General features: G+C 39.4%; 1 protein-coding gene across 4 annotated transcripts in view; it reads left to right on the top strand.

Annotated features, from left to right (window-relative positions):
• Positions 1-25,132, top strand: part of ATRN (attractin) — a 147,388-nt gene that overhangs the window by 102,089 nt on the left and 20,167 nt on the right. For 3 of the 4 annotated variants that reach the window (XM_090286101.1, XM_090286102.1, XM_090286104.1), the window contains exon 25: positions 11,071-11,132. In XM_090286101.1, coding sequence (XP_090142227.1) covers positions 11,071-11,132 — 62 coding nt within the window. Of the gene's footprint in view, positions 1-11,070; positions 11,133-14,456; positions 14,984-25,132 lie in introns of those variants that run through there. The other variant, XM_090286103.1, reaches the window with a different exon arrangement.

Here is a 25,132-nt window from a genome sequence, read left to right as displayed (position 1 = left end):
CATAAATCTGTCCAACTGATTTTTTTACATAGGTGCAAAGACAGTTCAGTGGAGGAAAGATAGCCTTTTCAACTAATAGTACTACAACAATTGGACAGCTATAGGCAAAAATAAATGAACTTTTTTTTTCTTTTTATTTTTAGAGAGAGGGGAAGGAAGGGAGAAGGAGAGCGAAACATCCATCATTTGCCTCTTGCATGCCCCCAGTTGGAGACCTGGCCTACATCCCAGGTTCCCTGACTCGGAATCGAAATGGTGACCTTTTGGTTCACAGGCTGGCACTCAATCCACTGAGCCACACCAGCCAGGGCTTAAAAACAAGAAAAAAAATAACTTTAACCTAAACCTCACATCTTACATAAAAATTAACTCAATGTGGATCACAGATTTAAGTATAAAACAAAGCTATAAAACTTCTGGGAAAAAGTAGGAGAAAATCTTTACATCTTAAGGCTAGGCAAAGGTTTTTAGACTTGACAACAAAACATGACCCATAAAAGAAAAAATTGATAAATTGGACTGCATCAAAACACAAAGGTTTTCTGCTGTGAAAGAGCTGTTTAAGGGGATGAATAAACAGGGTATATACTGGGAGAAAATATTTGCAAACCATAGTTTCAACAAAGCACTTGTATCTAGAGTATAAGAATAATTCTCAAAATTCAGCATTAAAAAACAAGTAGTTCATTTAGAAAATGGACAAAAGACATGAAGAAGCATTTCATCAAAGGGGATATACATATGTCAAAAACCACGTGAAAAGATGTTTAACATCAAAAGCTATTTAGAATATTTAGAAATGCAAATTAAAAACACAATGAGATACCACTATACACCTATCAAAATGGCTAAAATTGAAAATAGTAATAACACCAAATGCTAGAGAGGTTGCAGAGAAATTGGATCATGTTGTACTTAGCTGGTGGGAAAGTGAGATGGTACAGCCACTCTAGAAAATAGTTTGGTGTTTTCTTATAAAATTAAACTTGCTCTTACTGTACAACCCAACAATTGCATTCCTGAGCATTTATCCCAGAGAAATGAAAATTGATGTTCACACAGACATCTGTAAACCAACATTTATAGCACCTGCATGGCAGTATTTAGCAGCTTTATTCATAATAGCCCCAAACTGGAAACAAGCGAAGTATTATTCAGCAGGTGAATGGTTAAATAAATTGTGCTAGCATACATGTCACGGAATAATACTCAGCAATAAAAGGAAACAAACTGTTAATACAGCAAGTTGGATAAATCCCAAGGAAATTTTGCTGAGTGGGGGGAAAATTAGAAGTCGGCATTCTACATGATTCCATTTCTGTAACATTTGAAAATAAAAATTTTAGAGCAAAAATTGATATAATCTACTGAAGCTTCAACTTCCTCTGACTTCTCACTCTGATGTCTAGACCCTCTTCCAAAAGGGGTCATCATATTAGGTCAGGCCCTCCCCCACTCTAAGGGAGGAGATTATACAGGGTGTACTTACCAACCTAGTGGGAATCGGGGGGTGGAGGGCCAACCAGGGATTTAGGTTACTTGTTTGACCCCAAAGAGGTTGAACTCTAGGCTCCAGTCAATATAATTTCAATTTGGTAACATCTTCTAAGAAACACTGTCAAATTATAGGTAGTATACATTTGTAAAATACTCGATTTGAGCTCTAGTAAATATTATTCATTGACTTGTTTTAAGTTGAGATTTTTTTTTCATAATGGCACACCTTGTGATATTCTGAATCCAATTGAACTTCAGACTTTGTTGCTTATAGCTGAAGAAATAATATTTTTAAGATTCTTAGTTAAAATCTTGACTTAATGCTGCTGACGTCTTTCCCATTTGGAAAGAGGGCTCTGTGCACATAAACAGGCTTTTGTGCTGGAGATAGCCGTGCTGTTGCCAATGCGGAGCTCTAGTTTTTTTCCTCCCAATGCCCTGTTGCTCCACCCTCTGAAAGTCACTGAAATGGTTTTAGAGCATTTCCTCCTAGAGGGATCTCTTCCCCACACTTACTTTTAAAAAGTACTAGTTTTAAGTTTAAGAATCAGATGTCGATTTTCTGCCTGATTTTTTGGTGCTCTTTACCTGGGCTGGATCACTCACTTGAATAAGATCCCCTTATGAAAGCTGCATTCAGGAGCACTTCTGAAAATAAACGATGGTGTGCTCACCATTTAGTTTGCCAAGTTTTCCTTGAAAAAGCAGGTAAGCTCTTTTGAAAATGTGTCTTTTTGTTCTTTGGTATTTGCAAACAGTGTGGCCAGACCTGTAGCATGGTGTGTTCTCGCTGTCTTCGCACGCCGCTGGTTCTCTGCACTTGGGACGGAGTCTGGGTGTGCGCTGGGTGGAGGGCTGAGCTCGTTTTCCATAGGGAGATGCAGTCATGTTCTCAGCAAAGGGAGCTATATGTTTCTTTATTGTTCTGTTTTCCTCAGAGCCTTTGCTTTTCTAGATGCAGTTAGCTCTTAAACACACGCATGCACAGTTAGAGACCGCACAAATTCAGTAAAAATGTAGAGGCTAGGGAATGTCTGAATGGCGCTGTGTAGGCCATTCAGTTGGATTTCAGTATGGCTTTCAGTGCAGGCAAAATAACTTTTCTGTCTTTCTCATTTTTTTTAAGCAAAATAACTGAGGAAATCTAATTCTCTACTTGGAAATTCGTGTAAATATTGCTGCTTTAAAAATGGTAACGCTAAACTCAAGTTCCTTCTCTCTGAACTGATTCCAGGAATCTTTTCCATAATTAGGAACAGATCAAAACCTATAACTGCTAACTGAGGGAATTTGAAACTAACTATAAAAGTCTTTGTAGATGCAGTTTTTTAAAAACGCGCACTCAGACTGAAAGAGCCTGTGTGTAGTAGAGTGGAGGTATGCTGGGGCTAGTTGTGCCTATTTTTGATCAGCTGATCCTGTGAGTGAGTGCCCCTCCCTCAACTCTGCTTTCTGAAAGTGATCCTAGGTGTGCTCTGCAGTGAGCGGGCACTCAGCTGGCTTAGCCAGGACCATAGTTTGGGAGAGTAGGTGTTCAAGACAGAGAATGGACAGGCAGGCATTGTGTGAGGGGGGAGGTGGGTAGCGAAGCTGGGATTCTGGCTTGTTACGGGCTCTGCGACAGAGGTTGTTATTGTAATGTGGAACTAATATTAAAGTCCTCTCCATGCTGGGTGTTTCATCTGCTACTTTATGTAAGAGGCTAGTGTTCATAAGTGAAGGCAACACAGAATTTGTATTGAGAACCAGGCATTCATTTAGATTTTAGAGTTATGTTTATGGGTGCTAACAGGATTGGTATACTGAGCAAAGGATGTATGAAACTTCTGTTGACTCGGATATACTTTTTTTAGTAAAAGCTTTATTGAGATATAATTCACATATCCTACAATTCACCCATTGAAAGTGCACAGTTTAGTGGTTTTTAATATATTCACAGAGTTGCACAACCATGACCACATCAATTTTAGAATATTTTCATCACATACAAAAAAATCCCATCCCCATTAGCAGTCATTTCCCATTCCTCCTCCTCAACCCCTGGAAACCACCAGTCTACTTTTTGTCTCTGGATTTGCCTATTCTGGACATTTCTTATAAATTTAATCACATAATATGTGGTCCTTGGGCCTGGCCTCTTCGCTTAGCACAGTGTTTTCAAGGTTCATTCATATTTAGTATATTTTAGTACTTCATTACTTTCTAAGATTGAATAATTTTCCTTTGTGTGGATATACCATATTTTGTTTATCTATTCGTCTGTTGATGGATACTTAGGTTGTTTCCATTCTTTGACTATTATGAATAATGTCAGATACACTTTTAATGTTTGTAGTTATTATATAATAATGATGATAATTTATATAAACCTCCTGGCGTTCAATATCTGTACCTTAAGGGTTTTAAGAATTAGAAAGCCATGGAAATACATTTAAAACTAAATTACATAAGTATAATTCTTTCCTTGTTTCAAGTGGTTCAAGATTCTTGTACTAACTTGTGGTTTTCATCATGGTCATTATTTATTATTCTTTCTTCTTGGAAGTCTCCTCTCTTCTGCTTTTGACCTGTGGCTTTGGCTGTTTCTTAGCTCTTCAATGACATTGTTCCCTTGGGTTTCCCCTGGACCATTTCTTCCTGGACAGTCTCATCCACACCACCTGTGAACACCATCTGCGGCTAGAAGTGGTAAATCTCCATTTCTGGAAGACCTCTCTCCTGTGATCTCCATAGCCAGGACCCACTAGGCTTCCTTTAACATCCATTTGCTCAGTAGACTTTGTGGCCCAGAGCAGCAACCATGACTGGGTAGCAGGAGCTATGACAGCTGCTGTGGGGCTGGAGTGCCCCTGTGCTGCTGGGAGGAGAAGGGAGTGAGTGTCCTGTGTTGCCTGAGTCTGAGTGAGAAGGGGCAAGCAACATCAGAGCCGAATCCTGAGGAACTTGAGGTTGAGGAGGGAGGGTGTTTGGATGGGGAAGGGGCGTGTCAAATCACTTTCAAGAACTACCAGGACTTCAGCAAAACTGAAGTGATAGTCCTGTGAGCAAGACCCTGGAGAGCTAGGCGCCGGCTGTCATGAAAAGACTGGAGGTTTTGGCTGCAGGGTTTGAATTGTAGCCTGAAAACCACTAGGAGCCATTAAAGTGCTTTGAGCCAAAAAGTAACCAAAGATCAGTGTTTCTGAAAGGCCCTTCTGGCAGTAGGTGGGAGCCAGGCCTGTTGGGGGTGGGGTGGGGTACAGGTGTTATTCTTGTGTAGACACCCAGGGGAGGTTTTCTCTGATGACCTTAGGCATATCCCACGGCAACTTCCTTTCTTTATCTGTGCCTCCACAGCCATAGTTCCCTAGTTTTCACCACACAAAAATTTCCTTAAGGGCAAGGACAACAGATGTTTTATATCTGTGTCCTCAGAGCCATAGCATAGTGTTCATCAGTTGTAGACACTATGGATGTATGCTAGACGGATGCATAGTTGTAGGCTACAAGAGCTTTAGGTTTGGTATCAGAAACTTTTTCTTTTTTGCAACTTCTGTAACTTCTTTAAAGGTGCTGACAGCTTTTTCTGATGTTGTCAGAATGATTGCTGAGCTGTGCTAAGGAGCCAGCTGGGGTTGGAGACCAAGAATTTGTCATCCCAGGCTACACAGTGTGGCATTAGATGACTGAATTGCTTTAGGTTGGAATTTTGTCACAAAAGTTGAGAGGTAGAAGAAAAGGAAGGGAAGGGATAAGGACACAAACATTCCTAATTTTACGGAGAGGGTAGTTAGGAGATACTATCTATATTGAAATACTTAAGAATGAAATGATAGGATGTCTGGGATTAGCTTCAAAATAGTGTCACAGGGAAGGTGGGTAGAGACATGATTGGCCACGAGCTGGTACTTATTACACCTGGGTTATAAACATACTGGGTCATTACACTATTCTCTCTACTTCTTATAAAATTACAAATTTTTATAAGAAAAAAATGAGCCTTGGCTGGTGTGGCTCAGTGGATTGAGTGCCTGTTTGCAAACCAAAGGGTCATCAGCTCAATTCCCAGTCAGGGCACATGCCTGGGTTGTGAGTGGGCCCCCCATTGGGGGCGTGCAAGGGGCAACTGATAGATGTATCTCTTGCACATCAATGTTTCTCTCCCTCTCCTGCTCCCTCTCTTCCCCTCTCTCTAAAAATAAAATAAATAAATTCTCCTTTGTTAAAAAATGAGAAAAGATAATACAGGTGATAGAACAAGAAATAAAGGTCCAAGTATATTATTTACCCTCCTGAAATTAGCTACAGGAATGTACCTCAGCTAGGCCTGCAGCCTAGGCCAGCTGGGATCGAGCTCAGAACTGACCTTCTGGTTTACTTCAGAGGATGCACATGTCATTATACTAGGAGGGTTTTACCAGTTATTGGCCACTGTTGGGCAGTCTCTAGAACAATCAGGGCTCAAGGGCAAAACTCCTTCTCCCTCAGCCCAGGATACCTCATGCTGGTGAAAATGGCAAAGGGAGCTTCCCCAAGAGCTCCTGACTTCACCCCCAAGCCCAGGTGCAGCAGAGGCCTGAGGGCTTCTCCTCGTTGGCTGTGAGGCCTGGGAAGCTACTGTCCATTGAGCCATGGCTGCGTTCTCTCTCATTCCTGCAGCTGTGGGCAACAGCCATATCCTTTCCCTGTACCCAAGGGTGCTCTCCATTTCCTGTCTCTGTTGGCATCACTCTTATCACCATCACCCTGAGCATAACAACACAGACACTAAGAGAGGCACTAAAAACAGTGATATACAGGAAGAGGGGAAAGAGGAGGATGGCCTGAATCACCTTCTATTGTAGCAGGAAGTCAGTAAGTGATGCCTAACATGGCTAAAGTAACAATTAAAAAAAAAAAAAAAACTTATTAGTGATAAAAAAGGTAACCCTCAGAAGAACTGAAAAGAATCTTAATTAAAGGGGGCGTGGGGGCTTCTGGAGGGAAGCCTTAAAAAGAGGAGGAGACAGCAGGAACTATTGCTTCGCATGATTAGCCCTTTGGTACTTGTTGGTATTTCAGCCAAGTGTATGTAGTTCTTAATGTTTTGTAAATTATTAATGAGCATGATAAAATGGAATGGATATTCTGGAGAATGATGAAAAGGAATGGTTGGGAGGAAATTTGGGGAAGAAAGCACAGAGCAGTATTGAGGTGGGAGGTCGGGAGCAGACAGATGGTGAGTGTTAGCTTGCATGTCAGGAATGAGTGGCTTGGTGGTATTCACCGGCCTTGAGGCTCTGACCAGAGCTTGGGTATACACTTTCTGTGCCAGCACAAACCAACGTTAGGTGGGTGGTGGTGAGGCCAGGTGCCGGGCATTGGGATCCAATCCAGAGCCTGTGGTCCTAACAGATTCATATAGAACTTTGGGTTTTGTTTGTTTGTTTGTTTTTTAAAGAAGGTTATTTTATGTCATAGCAAAACTCAAGGAGATGGCAGCACTAGACCCAGATTAGAATGTGCTCAGCCAGTGGTGACAGAATCTTCCATCCCTGGCACAACTGAGGCCTGAGTGGAAAGCTGTTTGTAAACAGGCCTAAGTTCTTATGGGAGGAATCAGTTCTCTCTTGGCTTCCAGCTTTGCAGTGTCCAGAACTATGTGGCAAGACTGGCATGGTAAAGCCAGGAACCCAGATGGCAGCCATGTCCATTTCAGCCCTTTTGGTCTTGATGTGAGATCCTCAGCATCTGCAGAGCCTGGGCTCTCGGACAGATTCAAGGAGCAGAGGGGCTGTAGTCTTGGTGGGCTCCCAGACCAGGCGGAGCTGAGCCCTGATGGAGCTGCTGGCCTCAGGGGGCCGTGGGAGCAGCGCACAGAGAATCTGCCTGGTACACACAGACCTTGGGATTTTTCAGAGCCTGACGGGTGCTGCCTCAAAGTCAAGAATGCTTCCCCTTATGGGGCAGCCAACTGGCCTTTCCCCCTTTCCCATTCTTTCCCTGTCTTCTATGCTTGTAACAATGAAGATCATTCTTGGTGAAGATAAAAGTTCAGAGGTCCTTCCCTCTCTCTTTTCAAACCTTCTATATTAAGTTTTTGAGTACCTGCTTTGTAAATTGCACGTAGTAGATGCAAAATGAGCTCTCATTACACATCAGTATGTGTTACTGTCTTTATCAAATGGAATGAAAAAGGAGCATGTGCAAAAAAATTTATAAATGCATGCTAAGATGTTATGTAAGACATTAGTGTAATTGTGAAGGGTTACATTATCAGATATATAAAGCTTTATATATTGAGTGTATATTATACAGATCGTTCATATGTGTACATAAAATTTTAAAAATAAAGGGAATTGACACACAAAATTAGTGCTTAGGCAGGGCTGGTCCTCCATATCCTGGGGCTAGCTGTTTTGTTTAGAATTTATTTAACACGTGCTGAGACCCCACCCTGCCCAGGCAAACATACCTTAATCAGATGTATCGCTGAAAATCGAGTCAGCAGCAGGTTGTGGAAATGTACAGGGACGTAAACACTGGATGTCCTGGAGTGTGGAGGCTGATACCTACTATTTGGAAAGAGAGAAGAACGACAGTGGCAGTTTAATTTATAAATTATCATGAAATTTTCTTCTTCATAGTAAGTAGATTTTATTATATGATAGAAATCCTAATTATCTTTAGTATCAGAAAAGTCCACAAACACATTTTGATATTTTCATAATAATCATGAAAGAAAACTCTGATTGGGGTATTATCTTGAAAAATGAAACTCAAAAGTATAAAAAATGTTTATTTTAATTTTACAGTTAACAAAATTTAAATTATGATTGCAACCATGAGCCAGTTCTTAGAAGAAATAAAACTCAATTACATCTTACTGAGTTATGGGGGAGGTGAGGTCACTATTTTTCTAAGTATCATATTCATTTATTCAGCAAATATTTATTAAGCACCTCTTACATGCCCATCACCACTTTAGGCACTAAGATACAGTAATCAGCAACAAAGTTCCTGTCCTCATGTATCTTTCTTTCTAGTGAAAGAAAAAGACTATAAATAAATGTACATACAAAGGCTGAAGAAAAATGGAGCGAGGTAAGGAGATAGGGTTGTGGCTCCAGTTGCGCAGTGGTGCTTGGAGATTAGTTTTTCTCCTCACAGTTGACTTCACAGCATGATTTAAAAACTATAGTCAAGGGCCTCATTAATTTTCCCAAGATCCTCTCTTAATCCTATTCAGAGTACTTGGAAGGGCTTATGTCCCTGTTCATAATTCTTCTCAGTTGATAATTCTGCCCAGTCTCCTTTGTCAGTGGTTTTATGTAACCAGTTCTCCAATAGTACTTCCACTAACTCTGATCTTTTGCAAAATTGATTTTGCATTTTCTGACAGCCAGTAAGGACTGTCCAACTCATGCTTGTTGCCCCAGTGTAAGTTTTATTAGCACTCGCCTCCACTCTCAGCAATTCTTAGTTTGATCAATAAGTTCATCACCCTATCAATTAAGCATTAATCAATAAAGACTGACAGTTGGTGGGGTGTTAAGAAGGGCTAAATGTTTCTAAGTGGTTGATCTAGTCATAAACATTTTTATGACTTGCTTTCTTAGGAAACTCTGTAACTGTGGAGACTTAGATGATAAACATTCAGCAGAATAGGACCTGTTTTAGAGTAATGTGAGTCTTACGTACCAGCCACACGGGTGGCTAGTTTATATAGGTTCATTATGACTTTAAATTGATTGGACATGAATGTGGTGTGGCCCTGCTTTACCAAACACCGGGGAGCTGCCCTGAGGAGCAGGCACATGGACATTTGATAGGTCCTCAGAAGGTGCCGTTGGCATTCAAACTTTTTGGCATCCCATAATAATTAAAAGCATATTGTGGATTTCTTTTAAGTGAAAAACATGCTAATGTTTTAAGAGATTAAACTCTATACACAGAATTGAGTGGACTAGGTCTGTTTCCTTCTCCTTCTTTATAATAAAGTATAACCTGGAATCTTCATCCTGCAAGACTGAGTAACTGTTTATGTAATTGTCCTTCTCCAATCTTATCAAAATGCTTTTACGTAAGGACAATAGCCGTATTCTCAAGGAATCTTCTTATTTGGGATGCGTTACTTTAATAAATGGAGGAAAAGCAAAGAATATGGGTTTCTTGTCTAGGCTACGGAACCTGTTATCTTTGTATTTCTGATTATAAATGGTAGTCAGAGGAACGATACAAAACCTTTGACATCTGTGCCCTATAATATTCTGTGGCCTGAAGAGGTGCTGTTGGAATTTTATTTATGGAATATCAGAAGGAAAATAAGACCATCAAAAAGGCAAACAGGAAACCTCTTCTGCCTCTTGTGAGTCTGGCTGTTAGAAGAGCACAGCACTGACTTGTTCCTGTGGGGGCGCCTGGGCATGGCACTTCTTGCATTACCACTGGGCAGAGTTGCTTCCTGACAAAGGTAGAGGGTTGGGTAGGAATAGGAAAAATTGCTTGCTTCTCTGATTGTCATACTTGTCTGTCCTGGAACACTCACTACCTTACTCAGTAATTGTTTCATCTACAGTATCATTGTCTCTCCAAGGAGAGCTATTTTCCCCTAAAAAAGCTGGGAATACACCATAATAGCTGGCTGGTACTGCATGTATTGTAGGTAATAATAAGGACACAATTGTCATACTTAGCAGTATACCATTTTTTCATATTCTAATATCTCTGAAATCAAGATGAATCTTACGGTCAATGATTTTAAAAGCATTTTTTCATAGTTTAGTTGGCAGTGTTTTTTCTTAATAGTAACAGAATAATGCCTCTCAGTGGTTTTGATTAACTACACTAGGGATTTTTATATTCTTGGTATAAAGACTATTAACTGTAAAATGCAATTCTATAAGTTCCAACTGATGTTGATTGTCAGGTGATATTCAATATGGTAAAATTTGAGATATGGTTTTAAAAAAAGACATTATCTTGAAGTGAGTACACACTGAGCACATAAATGTCAAAGTAATGAAGGGCACAAGGTGAGGGGCTGCCCACCTCGCCACAGATCAAGAATTAATTTGAAACAAACCAGGAGAGTACTTTGTCTAGATAAAAGCCCAAGGAGGTAGCAGGCAAACTCAATTGCCTGTCAGTAGTCTGAGAGGTCTTCAAGATCAGTGCATAAGAACTCAGATATAATATCATGAGCGGGGTGGGGCTGGAAGAGGTTGTTGAAGCCTCACAGTATAGTAAGTCCTCACTTAACGTCATTGATGGGTTCTGTGACTTTAAGCAAAACAACATCCAACGAAACCAGTTTTAGCACAGGCTAATTGGTACAAACAAGAGTTAAGCTCCCATGCCACCTCATCAACATTATAAGGAAAGACATTGAATGAAACGTTATTGGTTAATCTGCTGTATTACTTTTGGGTTGGCAATTAAACAAGAAAAGAAATTCTTAAGGGATGGGGCACTGTTCCTCAAGTGAAAAAAAAATTACATTAATCTCTTTAAAATAAAAGTATATGTTCATCTTAACTATTGAGTCAAGAAGACTGAGTTAATGATGCTATTTTGTAACCTACCTAATCACACTATCTGTTTTTTCTGTCCCAGATTGCCTTCTCCCAGCACAGCAATTTTATGGACCTGGTACAGTTCTTTGTGACTTTCTTCAGGTAATTTCACTCATACAAAGTATATCTGTTCTCTTGATTCAGGCACTTAATTCTATCAATTATCTGCTCATAAAAGATAAATGAATATTCTGAGTTTGCACAACAGATCAAACTAATTGTATTTATGTTCCTGAAAAGTTACATGTTAGTAACAATAGTATAAATTCAGCTTCATCTGATAAAATGAAAACATTTGCTTTGTATGGTCTGGCTTTTCTGAGGTAGCTTTTCATGTACCCTCTTCTAAAATGTAGATTATGTGACTCTTCATATGGGGAGAATTTGGGGTTGAAACAATAATAATTACTGGTGATTGCTACATATATACTTCCTGTTCAAGAAGTGATTCAGGTGATTATCTAGATTTTTAAAGCTAAAATGACTTGTTAAGTCCTTCGGATATTTTTATTGTTTCTTTTTCCAGTTTAATTTCATTTTTATGAAAATACCGTATACACATATTGGACAAGACAAGTGCTACAGTACTAATAAGAGAAAACAGCAGCGTCCTGCCCCCACCTTCTCACCCCTCCCTTCTCTCCAATTTAAATGGTTTTAGCTATTTTTACTTATCCAGGCTTAGACTGTTTCTTGATTTTTCAGCTCAGTTATCTTTTGATGTAGAAGATGAGGATTTATTATTTTATGTTACCTCACCCAAAAACTCCCCCACACCACAAGAACATATAAAATCCCCTTCCTCTCATTCATTTAATATGGTTACATCACAATGCTTAGCTAAATCAGTCATCCCTGTTTATGTTATTATGACCATAAAATTCCTATTCACAGCTGAATTGAACTATGATTATACTTCCCCAGTTTTTGGATGGGGAATCACTCTTTGCTTCTTCTAAATGTAACATTTGCTAAATATTTTGTGGGTTTTTTTTTTTTTTTTTTTTTTAATTCTTTCCTATGTAGCTACCTCTGACTCATCCTGTACTCTAACAGAAATGAAAAATCTCTCAGTTTGGTCAAACCCAAGCAGGTACTCTGCTGATTTTAGTTTCTCTTGGAGATGTCTACCCTGGAACCCTTCAGCCTGCTGCTGCTCCTAAGTGCACTACTTCTTGAAGCCTGAAGTACAGCTGTCATCTTGAGAGTTTCTTTTGCCTTCCTCTTACATTGAAATCTGTTTCCCAGATCTTATGTCTTCATTTCCCTATTTACTCCCTCCTTTTACTGGGGAACATTCTCCAGGAGGTTTCTGAGAAAAGGTGCAGGGGAGGTAACTTTTCTGTAACCTTCCTGTCTGAAAAAAATCTTAATTTTACCCTCACAGTTAACTGAAAGATTGAATATGAAATTCTAGGTTGGATATGATTTTCCATTAGAATTTGGAAGGCATTATGCTGCTGCTTTTGTCTTCCAGTATTACTAATAAAAAGGCTAATGCCATTAAAATTTCCACCCCTTGTATGGAATCTTCAGGTAATTTCACCTTAGAAAATTATATTGAAGTATAATACAAAATTACAGAAACACAAATCATAAGTGTCTAGCTCAATGAATGATCACAGATTGAACATACTTATATAACTACTTCCCAGGACAAAAGATATAATATTAGTACCCTAGAAGCTCCCTGTATTTCCATCAATTACAACCCCCATCTTCCCCAAAGGTAACTAGTATTTACCTGACTTCTAAAACTGTGTATTGCATTCGCTCGTTTTAAAATGTATATTAATTAAATCACAACTGAAATTTTAAAAATGATTTGAACTAATGAATAAAGGAAATATGAGAGCTTGTATGATGCAGTTAAAGGTGTATGTAGAGGGTGTATCTTAAAGGCTGTGCTTCTCCAGCTTAGCTGCATGCCAGAAATACTGAAGGTACAGTACTTTTTGTGCCCGAGCCCCCTCCCAGGCCAGTTATTACATCAGAATCTCTGGGGATGGGGCTCAAGTATTTTGATAGCTCCCCAGCTGGTTCCAACATGCAGCTAAGGTTAAGAATACTGCTTTGTAAAAGGCTGGAAAAGAAAAAACACAACTTCCAATAAATCAGAAAAAGAACTGCTACTTAAACCTAAAGAAAATAGAAGGAAAGAATATAAATAGAGCAAAATTAGCAATATAAGGGAAGAAGTACCACAGAGAGGATTGAAAGAACAATAGGTTAGATCTTTGAAAAGAATAAGAATAATGTTGATAAACCCCTGGCAAGATCGATCAAGAAAAAAAAGAGAGAAGGTATAAATAATGTCAGAAATAAAAAAAGAGAACATTACTTGAAATTCTACAGACTTTTCTCTTTCTCTACAAGAGTACTTTATGAACAACTTTATGGGAATAAATTTGAAGATGGAACAGATGGAATGGAACAATTAAGAAACTATACACAACTTACCAAAACTGACACAGAAGAAACAGGAAATGTTAATAGCCCTCTATCTATTTTTAAAACAATACGTAATTTAAAAATTTCCCACAAAGATAACTCTAGGCCTAGGTAATTTCATTGGTAACTTAACACCCTTTAAAGGAAAAAATAATATCAATATTAACCAAATCTTCTAGAGAATAGAAGAGAGAATACTCACCAGTTCATTTTATGAATTTAGCACAACCTGACAAGAATATTATGAGAAACAAATTTACAAGCCAGTCACATGAAGGAGGAAGCAAAAATCTACCAATAATATAAAAAGACATCTGTATCATGATCCAGTTGGGTTTATTCCAGGAATTTGGAGGTTGACTTAGCATCAGAAAATCAGTGTAATTCACATTAATTGCATAAAGGAGGGAAATAATATCATCTTGGTCAATGAGAGAAGAAAGCATTTGATAAGATTTACTATCATTCATTTAAAAATCTCAGGAATCCTAACCATAGAAACTTCTTTAAATCTATCTGATGAAATAAGGGAAGGGGGAGTATAGGGGAAAAAGTGCAGGGATTAAGAAGTACAAATTGGCAGGTACAGAATAAAGAGGGAGGTGTTAAGAACAGAATAGGAAATGGAGTAGCCAAAGAACTTCCATAGACATGAATTAAGCTGGGTATTGCTGGAGGGAGTGGGGGGTACCAGGTGGAGGGGGGCAAAGGGGAAAAAAGTGGGACAACTAATAGCATAATCAATAAAATATTTTTAAAAGAATTGGAAAAGAAAAATTATCATTACTTACAACATGATTATATTCATAGAAATTTTTTAAAATCTAGAGATATGAATTATTAGAATAAGTGAATTCAACAAAGTTGCTAGACACGGCAATATTTAAAGGTCAGTTCTATGTTGTTCAGAAGCGTACATCTTTTGCAGTAAGGGCAGATGCTGGCATGAAAATCATACAGTTGTATTTCTCATAGAAAGCCATTGGGTGCCCTCCCCTTGCTACCATAAAATGAGAAATCACTCCCTGAGTGATGCTGAGGAGCAGATGGCCTCGTGTCAAGAATCAGTCCACAGCCTGATGGACTCATTTCACCTGCTATAAACTGATGAGACTGAGAAAGAGTTTTCAGATTATCAAGTTGCCTTTTTAAATATAAAATCTCACTTGTAATAATTTTTAAAATTCAGTTCCTAATGCATTTTGTTCCCCAGAGTGTTAGAGCCCAGCATTCTGCGTAGCCTTTAGTTAGTTTCTGGATGATGATACCTCCATCGAGAAGCAACTCGTTGCATCTTTCCAATTTCAAAGAGAGATGAGAATTCTAATAAAAGCACACATTTAGGATATCAGTGGGGGGATATTTCACCAACAAAAAATGAAATTTACCTAGGTCTGTGCTACTTTGAGAAGTGTAATTGGTCAAAATTATAACGTATCTAGATCAAGAAAGAATAACCAAGGAAAAGGATCTGGGAGGCTGGGGAGACAGCAGCTCCCCCCCCCCCCCCAGAGGATGAGCGTTTTGTGGAGCTGCAGTGGTCCGTGTGGCACTGGCAGAAACCAGATTGACCAGTGGAACATAACCAAAGAAACAGTTAAAGTTTAAAAATTTCTAATTTGTTTTAAGTGATGAAAAATTAAATGGAAATAAAAGTAGGTAGTAGCAACCAAAAAACTAAAAGATCAGTACAGACTTAATGGCCACTAGTCACATATAGCTCCTGAGTGCTTGAAATGCAGCTAGTGCAACTGAGAAACTGAATTTTTCATTTTAATTTTCACTAATTTAAATATAGTTTAAAAACTGATGCTTGATTCATTTATCAGAAAAATTTTAAATATGTTCAGAAAAACCTGCATATGTGAATCTACTTTTTCAAAATGTGAATTTTATGAAATCTAAATACAGATCAGATATTTCCTGATAAAAATTTAGTGTTCAAATTGAGGTCTTTTTTTCAAATTGAGAAGTTTTTATAAGTATAAAGTGCACACTAGATTTTAATGACTTAGTAGAAAACAAGAATGTAAAATACCTCAATAATTTTTATATTGGTCACATGTTCAAATGATGTTTTTGATATCTTGAGTTTAAATAAAGCTATGTTACTAAAATTAATTTTACCTGTTTCTTCTTGCTTTTTTAATGTGACTACTAGGACATAAAAAGTTACATATGTAGCTCATACTAAATTTCTATTAAACAGGGATAAAGAGAATACAAAGGGGAAAAGTTTATAGGGACAACGTAAAAAGATATGAGGAAATAATACTAAACTAATCCAAATAATTTAAAGCAAAAATATTAAATATTTACACTGACTTTTTAAAGTTGAATATCAGCATGAAAACAAGAAATTTTTGTTTGGTTTTTTGAATACTCAATAGAAGAACAAGAATTCTTATAAAATAAAGTAAAAATTCAAACTTTCCCTAATTCTACCTTTTAGAAATTACCACTGTTAGTAATTTGGTGTTTATATTTTCAAAGTTTTTCTTTCTGTATATACACTGCACATAAATACTGGTTTTTCTGATTCTTTGGTTTATAAAATAGGTTGACCTATATTGTTCTATAACATATATTTGCCTGAAGGTACCTCCTGGCCACTGACCTGTCATATTCTTACTCCTTCAAAACACAACTGGTTTTTCTATTCTGTGAAGTCTTCTCCTGGCACATTTACCCCAGAGGTCACCCCTTCTTAGACTGTGCCATACTCATGTTTTCGTTGTAGTACTTCATCACCCATTAATGCAGGTATTTAAAAATTTAGAGCTTAAGGGCAGACCGTAAACAGGCGAACATACAATTTGACATGCAGAGATGAACAGGGCCAATTAGAGGCCTCTCCTACGAGTTTTAAATTGGATTCTGGCAGTCTGAAACACCTATCTCATGAATTCTTGGCCATGGCTATACCTTAGAACTGCCTGGGAAGCTTTAAAAAAAAGAAAAAGCAGCAGCAGCAGCAGCCTGGGACCCTCACCCAGAGATGCTGATGTCATTGATCTGGCATGGGACCTGATCATTCTACTGTTTAAAGGCTCTGTTGATTCTTATGTTCAGTTGGCATTGAGAAATCTTAAATTAGCGGCAAGTCGTGTGAATTTAGGGGCTGGGTACTGTACACCCACCCATGCAAACTAAAGCACAGGAGGTCATATGGGAAGGAAGACTGTGTAACCACTGAGAGATGTGACCATGGCCTCAGTTCCTGGCAGCTTCATGATTCCAGTTCCTACAGGAGCTGGCTGCCGTAGGTCTCTGAGAGAGCCCCATAATTATTCCCCACAACCATCCAGTGAACACCTAGGTAGTGGTTTTCCGGGATTTAAATTCTAGATTGTAATTACTTTACATTATATGAGAACTGTTTTTGTAAGTTTTATCGTTTTTTTCTTGCACCATTTTATGGATCTCTCGTCCCCTTTGTTGGATGTTGTTGGCTGGAACTATATCCTAGAGTGATTCAGAAAACACCTGAGAAAGAATTTGGTACTTGTTGGGGACCCTTTCAGTTTGAAGACTAGAGTGTTGAGTTTTATAACATTGTCTTCTATTTCTTTTATTACTTCCTCTCTAATTCTGTTTGCTTGAATTCTGGAATTCTGTTAGATGAATGAGGGAGATTCTGGATCTGTGCTCTATATTTCTTCACTGAACTCTGATTTTCTTTCTCAGCTTCTTGTTGCCCTCAGCAGCATTTTCTAGCTTGTTAATTTCATCCAAAGTTGAATTCATTTCTTCTGTTGACTCCATCTAATGAGTTTTTTAATGTGTTTAGTGTATTTTATTTCTGATATATCTTTAATGTTTTTAGTGCATTTTATTTCTAATACATTTTCCTTATAACCTGCTTTGATTTTGTGCATGCAGTTTCCTTTCATATTCATTTGTGAGATTGATAATATTTTATTTTTAAGTCTTCGTACTGTTAATAACTGTCTCCTCAGCTGTTTGGGGTTTTTTTGTTTTATTTGTTATTTGGTTCCTCTCTTTCACACTGTTGGTTTTCCTCCAAATGTCTGGTTTTTGGTTGTGTTGAAGATGCCACATTTGCCTCTGCGTGAATGCTGTTTCTGTCTGTCACAGCTTCCAGTGAGTGTGGAGTAGGGGTGGGATATACTCATAGTTTGTCTTCTGAATGGTCTCTTTGGCCTCAGGACCAGAGCTCTGCCTTAGCCGCTGTCTTCCATTGCTTAGCACAGGCAAAAGAAAATAGGAGGAAGCCATCTCGTGTGGCCACTCTGAATGCTACTCCCCCAGCACTCTGATACTTTCTCAGAGCCCCCTTCTTTCTCATACCCATTGGCTCTGGCCTTGGAGCCCCCTTTTTTTTACTTTTCAGCCCTTTCCAATCCCTCTTCTATCCCCATGTCCCAACTGAATTGTTGTCATCGAGGGCAACTAGCACATCCCTCGTGCCAAATTTAAAGGTATCAAACTGACCACCCATCTGTGAGACTTTGCTTGCCCTGAGGCCACTCCTTCTTGGCCTCCCTTCCTGAACAGCCTTTTCTGTTTAACCTCTCACTGTTGATATTCTTCCAGAGTGTGACCCTGGGCATCTTCCCGCTTTGTATTCTCTGACTGAGCTCTCCCATCTCCATCCTTAGCATAACAGGCCCAGAAGTGAACTTTCTGATCCTTCCTCCAGTCTTCTCTACATCACTGATTGCAATGTTATGTTGCCAGTTCCAAGACCCTGCTCTCCCTTTACATCCAAAAGGCACTTCGTCACCATACTCTAGCACTTACAGCTTCAGTCTGCTCCACCTCCACTCCGACACTAGCCCTGACCATCACAGTCTCACCTATTTTAGTTGATGTTGGCCCTTCTACAATCCACAAAAAGTCCAGAGGAGACCTTTAAAATCATGGTTTAGTTTGGGTCTGTCTATTTATAGCCAGTGGCTTCCCATTGTATCTAAAATAAACACCAAAGACACTGGCTGGGTGGCTCAGTTGATTGGAGTGTCCTGTACTCCAGAGGTTGTGGGTTTGATTCCTGGTCAGGGCACATACCTGGGTTGCAAGGTCTATCCCCGATTGGAGCACGTACAGGAGACAGCTGATGGATGTTTCTCTCTATATATATTTCTCTATTTCTCTCTCATCCTTCCTCACTCTCTAAAATCAATAAACATATCCTCAGGTGAAGATTCTTTTTAAATTAATGAAATAAACAGGTTTCTCTCCATATTCATTTTACTTTCCTTTTCCTGTCCTCACCCAAGGATCCTATCCTATCCTATCCTATCCTATCCTATCCTGTCCTCATTGCTTTTAGAGAGAGAGGGTCTAGAGAAAGGGGAAGGGAGGGAGAAGGGGGAAGGGAGGAAGAAAGTGAAGGAGAGAAGCATTGATTTGAGAGAAACATCTGTTGGTTGCCTCTCATATGCGCCCCACCAGGGCCTGAACCCACAACCAAGGCACGTGCCCTGACTGGGAATCGAATCTGCAACCTTTGGTCTGTGGGATGATACCAAATCAACCAAGCCACATTGGCCAGGGCTTCTCCATACTCATTTTATGCTACTCCTCTTTGTTCCTACCGCATTGTCACCTTCTATTTCTTCAAAAGCACCAAGCTCTTTCCCACATCACATCATATGCATGTTTTTCCTTCTTTCTAGAACATACTACTTTAATCTTTCACCTGTATACTTTTATTCATTGGTTGGTTTTTCCCAATAGCAACCAATATTCTGACACAGTCTGGGTGTCCTACAATTCATTTTGGTTCTGACACTCTGGAGTTAGCACAGACCCCCTGGGGGAAGGACTCAGTGTGACAAAACTGCCCCACTTCATATGTGAACTACAAATTTGGGGGGGGGGGTGGCCAGTGAACTCTCCCCTTCAATTCGACAGTTTTCTAGAATCATTTATAGTACTCAGGAAAGCACTATACTTAAAATTTCAATTTTATTACAAGGAATACAACTCAGGAACAGCCAAATGCAAGAGATGTATAGGCAAGATATGGGGGTAGGAGGAGAATACAGAGCTTCCATGGCCTCTGTGGGCATGACAGCCTCTCAGCTGTCAGCGTGTTCACCAACCCACAAGTCCCCCGACCTTCTCATTCTGCATTTTGTTCTACAAGGTTTCATTACGTAGGCATGATTGATGAAATCACCGGTCTTTAGTGATTGAACTCAGTCTTCTGCCCCCTCCCTTCCCCTGAGATTCTAATGCCCAAATCACATGATTGTTTTTTCTGGCAACCAGCCTCCATCCTGAAGCTGTTGTTTGGGTCGCTTTCTCTCTTGAATCATCACTAGCATATAAAAGATGCCACTGAGTTACATCTCAATAGATATGACATAAAAAGCAGTTCTTTCAGACTCAGAAAGCCTGTCATTTCTTTTATTATACCCTTGTGAATTGTATAAATTGCTCCTTACAAAAAACTAGTAAACATTTTTTGAAGTTTTTAAATCAAAATAAAAATATAATTCATTCCTTATTAATGCTGAGTAATAGTGTATGTAAAGATAAACCCCAATTTGCTATCCATTAACCTCTTGATGGACATTTGGGTTGTTTCTAGTTATACCATATTCATCCTTCAAATCGTGACTGCGTCACTTCCTGCAAGATTCTCTCCTGGAACCCCAAAACTAAATTGTTTGCCCTTCTTCTTTCCCATAAACTGTATTATTTTCCATCATGGTACTTCTCATAATTTTTTACTTGCTTAATATCTGTGTCCACAGTTAGACTCTGAGCTTCAACAGAGCAGGATACTATCTCTTTCATTCACCGCTATACACACACCTATCAATATATAACACATGGGCTCAAATATATGTGGAAAGTAAACCAGACTTTGAAAAGTATAGTTATGAGGAACCATAGATACCAGCCTCTGTGAGGGAGAAAAGCTAGCAGTGCTGGTTGAAGGCTCGTATTTCTGCAGAGGCTGTGCTAACTCAGTAGGTCCAGTCAGCAGGTCTGTTCATGAGATGGCCCTGCTGCCAAGTACCAACCCAGTGAGAAGCAGTCATTTCTGCTGATCAGTGGGAGACTGATAGACACCATCAGCATTGATCAGGGAGCGTCTTGAGGGGTTACAGATAGTGTTTTCATCACTTCTCTCTTTTGAAGATGAGACCTTTGGGGAAGAATCCAGAACTACGGTTTTTCTGGATTTCGTTTTAAGAACTAGAAATAGTGAGCTTTTAGCTATGGGAAGAGTCCTTTTTGTGAGCATGAAGAAGAAAATATTTTCCCAGAGTAAGTTAACAAGGTCCAAAAGGATTTATATGAAATGTAAGAGGAGGAGGAAGGGAATCCAGATAATCCTCAGCACTCTGAAGAACAAGCTCATATAATACAGAAAAGAGAATTATAGTTGTAGCAAAGCGGGGAAGTGGGGGGTGCTCAGTGATTTAAATGAAATCAGTGTGAGGGAAGTTGGAAAAAGTACTTCCAGACTCGAGCACAGGGAAAGAAAGTAGATTTTGACAAATTTATTAAGGCCTGTTTGTGTCTTAATGAGTGCTTCTCCAGACTCGAGTAGGAGCCTTGTGTATAAAGAGGGAGATAAGACCCATTCGCTTGCTTGCTCTGAGTATCAAATGAGTAATGTATATGAAAGGGCTTTGTATCTGGGAGTGATGTGCTAGTGTTTTGAGGATCATGACTATTATAAGTAAGAGGAGAGACAGACTGACACTGAAAATCTGTGTGGTTGGGGTTAGCGTTGCCTTAGAGGGCAGCATATGAGTGAAGATAAAAAGGAAAAACAGGTGATGTCATGCCAGCCAGCCAAAAGGAAAGAATGTAATAGGAATTCCTAATGTAGACATGGTACGTTTTCATAAAACTTAATTATCTGAATTGCTACTGAGACTCTTGCCAGATTGACAGCAGACATTTGGCAAATCCATGACTTGTTGACCATTTCATTTTCTGGAAGATAGAAGTGATGTGGGATCCTGCCACTCTCAACCTAATTGTGACCAGAATGGTGAAGCGTAAATCACAGGAACTTGGGAAGAAGCAGCAATGTCTCTTAGTTCAGGCTGTCTGGGCGGTCAAGACAGAGCCAAGAAATGCATATGTAGTTTGAGGAAGGCTACACTTGTAAGCACAGGAAAAGAAAGCTGTTCTTTTTTTTTCCCAATTACAGTTGACATTCAACATTATTTTATATTAATCTCAGGTGTATAGCATAGTGGTTGGACAGTTATATAATTTACAAAGTGATGCCCCTGATAATTCAAGTACCCACCTGACACCATACATAGTTATTACAATATTACTGACTGTAGTCCCTACCTGTAGCCAAGTACTTGACATCCCTGTGACTGTTTTGTAACTACCAATTTGTAGTTCTTAATCCTTTCACTTTTTTTACCCAGCCCCCCAGTCCCCCTCCCCTCTGGCAACCATCAGTTTGTTCACTGCATCTATGAGTCCGTTTGGTTTGTTTATTTTGTCCTTAAGATTACACACATAAGTGAAATCACACGATATTTGTCTTTCTCTGTCTGACTTATTTCACTTAGCATAATACTCTCAAGTTCCATCCATGTTGTCGCAAATGGTATGATTTCATTCTTTTTTATGGCCAAGTAATATTCCATTGTATATATGTACTACGATGTTTTTATCCATTCATCTATTGATGGCACTTGGGTTGCTTCCATAGCTTGGCTATTGTAAATAATGCTGCAATGAACATAGGGGTGCATATATCTTTTCAAATTAGTATTCTGGGTTTCTTTGGATATATACCCAAAAGTAGAATTGCTGGTTCATAAGGCAGTTTCATTTTTAATTTTTTGATGACCTTCCATACTGTTTTCCATAGTGGCTGCACCAGTCTGCATTCCCACCAAGAGTGTATGAGGGTTCCCTTTTCTCCACATCCTCGCCAACAACTTGTTGTTTGTTGACTTACAGATGATAGCTGTTCTGACAGGTGTGAGGTGATGTCTCATTGTGGTTTTAATTTGCTTTTCTCTGATGATTAGTAATATTGAATATCTTTTACACGTCTCTTGGCCATTTGTATGTCAGGCCCTCTGCCCGTTTTTAAGTGGATTTGTGTGCGTGTGTGTGTGTGTGTATGTGTGTGTGTGTGTGTGTGTGTGTTGTATGAGCGCTTATAAATTTTGGTTATTAACCCCTTATAGGATGTATTATTGGTGAATATCTTCATTCAGAAGGTTGTCTTTTCATTTTGTTGTTTTTCTTTGCTGTGCAAAAACTTTTTAGTTTGATGTGATCCTATTTGTTTATTTTTTCTTTTGTTTTCCTTGCCCATGGAGATATATCAGAAAAAATATTGCTAAGAGAGATGTCAGAGAACGTACTGCCTATGTTTTAAGAAGACCATTCTTTAATGGCCTCAGCCTCTGGAAGGAAAGTTCAGGCTCCACAATTATAGATAGTTAAGCTGGTGAGAAATAAACAGATGTCTATATCTCTGAGTTTTAAGACAAATTGTGAGTTTTCAAAAGACACAAAGATGCGGAAAGAAAGATCTAGACTTAAGGCATGGATTTTTAACATCTCAGAAAAATACAAGCCTCTGATAGACAGGAACAGGTTTAGAATGAAAAGGCTCAAGGATTCTTGGTTTCTCCTTAGGTACGGAGCTGACAGAAAGTAAAGGATCCTTAGCCTGGGTCAGTGTCTTAGTATTGAAAGAAATACTTTTTTTTTTTCAATCCTCATCAGAGGACATTTTCTCATTGCTTTTAGAGAGAAAGGGAGAGAAGGCAACATAAATGCAAAAGAGAAGCATCAATTTGGTTGCCTCCCATACATGCCCAGACCAAGAATTGTATGTACCCGAACCAGGAATCATATGTACCTGGACCGGGTATCAAACCCAGAGCCTAGGTATGTGCCCTGCCTGGGAATCGAATCTGCAACCTTTCAATTACAGGATGACGCTCCAACCAACTGAGCCACACCAGCCAGGGCTTGAAAGAAATACTTCAAGAATGATCGTTGAATGACATTGACAAAATGTTAATGATTGTCAAGGTTAAATAATGAGCATATAGGAATAAGCCAGATTGTTGTCTGTTTCTGTGTATATTTGAAATTTTTCATGATACTTTTAAAAAACTATGTTTGTATTGAAAAATATAGGGAACATAGATAAGAGGGACTGTAGTAGGATGAACACCAAGTCACAGCCCTACCTGTAGCCAAGGTAGTGGTAGGGGAAAAAGAAGGGAGGAGTATTGGCAAGCGCCACCTTTATTGAAATAACTAGTATGTTCTTCATTGTTGTATTACCCTAGAAGATCTGTTGATATGCTGTTTGTGTCCCTTCTAAAAGATGAAACAGGTGGAACAGATAGAAAAGATGAAACAACACATCTAAAAAATGTGTTGATATTTTCAGCTGGTCTGCTTTGAAGACAGAAGCCCCACCCAGGCCTAGGAGAGGAGGGGACCTTCTGAGCCTTGTATTGAGAGGGTAGTTCCAAGAGAAGCCTCTGGGTGACACTAGGGTCCTCACCTCTGAGGCCAGCCCTGTCCTCAGCTTCAGCAACAGGGTCTTGTCCAGCTGAGAAGCTATCCCTCATTGGCTTCATGTCCTCCATGTGGATTTGCTGCCTCCTTGTGTTTATCTGTTAGAATAAAAACAACAACAAGTGGGGTTATGCGTGGAAACCAAAAAAGACTGAGGTTACTCTTCTCAGACTCCTTTATTGCTTCTTTTTGTCTTCCCTAAATTTTCAATGTTGGTGTAGTAGAGGAGTCCAGACCCAAAATGGGGAGCTGCTGAGGTGTTCATGGTATTCCAACAAAACCACCGGAGAACTAGCAGGTGTGGACGTGCTGTTTATTACGCACGTTTCAGGGAGGTACCAATGCTGCAGGTCGGGGAGAGAGAGACCGCTCCTCTTTCGTTCTGAGGCTTCTTATAAGGGGTCCCAGACAAAGGTGGCACATGTCCTACATGTGACTCTAAACTACATTACCTCAGTGTGTAAAAGGATCAAGAAGCAGTCACAGGACAAGAAGCGCTCCCAAAAGGAGATAAGGAGGGAGTTACAATCCATTCCCAAAACAATACACATTCCTTATGGCCAGTGGCCATCTGACCTGCCCTCAGTCATCGGAGGGGGAAGGCCATGCTTATGGACCCCACAGTTGGGGTATCCCTGGACATTCTTAGGTATTTGAGTTTAATCCCTTTGTGGTGGCCTCATCCATATTTAATTACTTCCAAAACCATCTATGTGCTGATGGCTCCACCTCCCACACCTCTAAGTCTGCTCCCACGTCACCTTCTCAGGAAGTAAGGTCCGTGGGACTGTTCTGCTTTAGAATGCCACTGGTACTCTGAATCCCCTTACACTTATCACCTTTTCCCTTCTGTAGCATTTACTACCTTCTAACATGCTCTTTTATATTGGTTTTTTTATGTGTTTACTGTTTGTCTCCACCTGCTGGAATGTTAACTCCCAGCGTGGGAACAGTGGGCTTTTATTGTGTTCATCGATGTACTCCATGAGCCTAGAACAGGACCTGGCCCGGCAAAGTATCACTAACAAGGAAAATAGAGACTGTCAGGAAGCAAGAAGGACTAGCAGTGTCAGAACAGCCAAGAGGATCAGTAGCTGTAACTGAAGGCTCTCCACTGAGTGATGACCCTGGGGCCCCTT

The sequence above is a fragment of the Furipterus horrens genome, unplaced genomic scaffold, assembly GCF_987537825.1.
Source record: "Furipterus horrens unplaced genomic scaffold, mFurHor1.1.pri manual_scaffold_8, whole genome shotgun sequence".
NCBI lineage: Eukaryota > Metazoa > Chordata > Mammalia > Chiroptera > Furipteridae > Furipterus > Furipterus horrens.
Note: the sequence above shows the minus strand (reverse complement) of the source record. Positions and strands in the feature narration are given on the sequence as shown.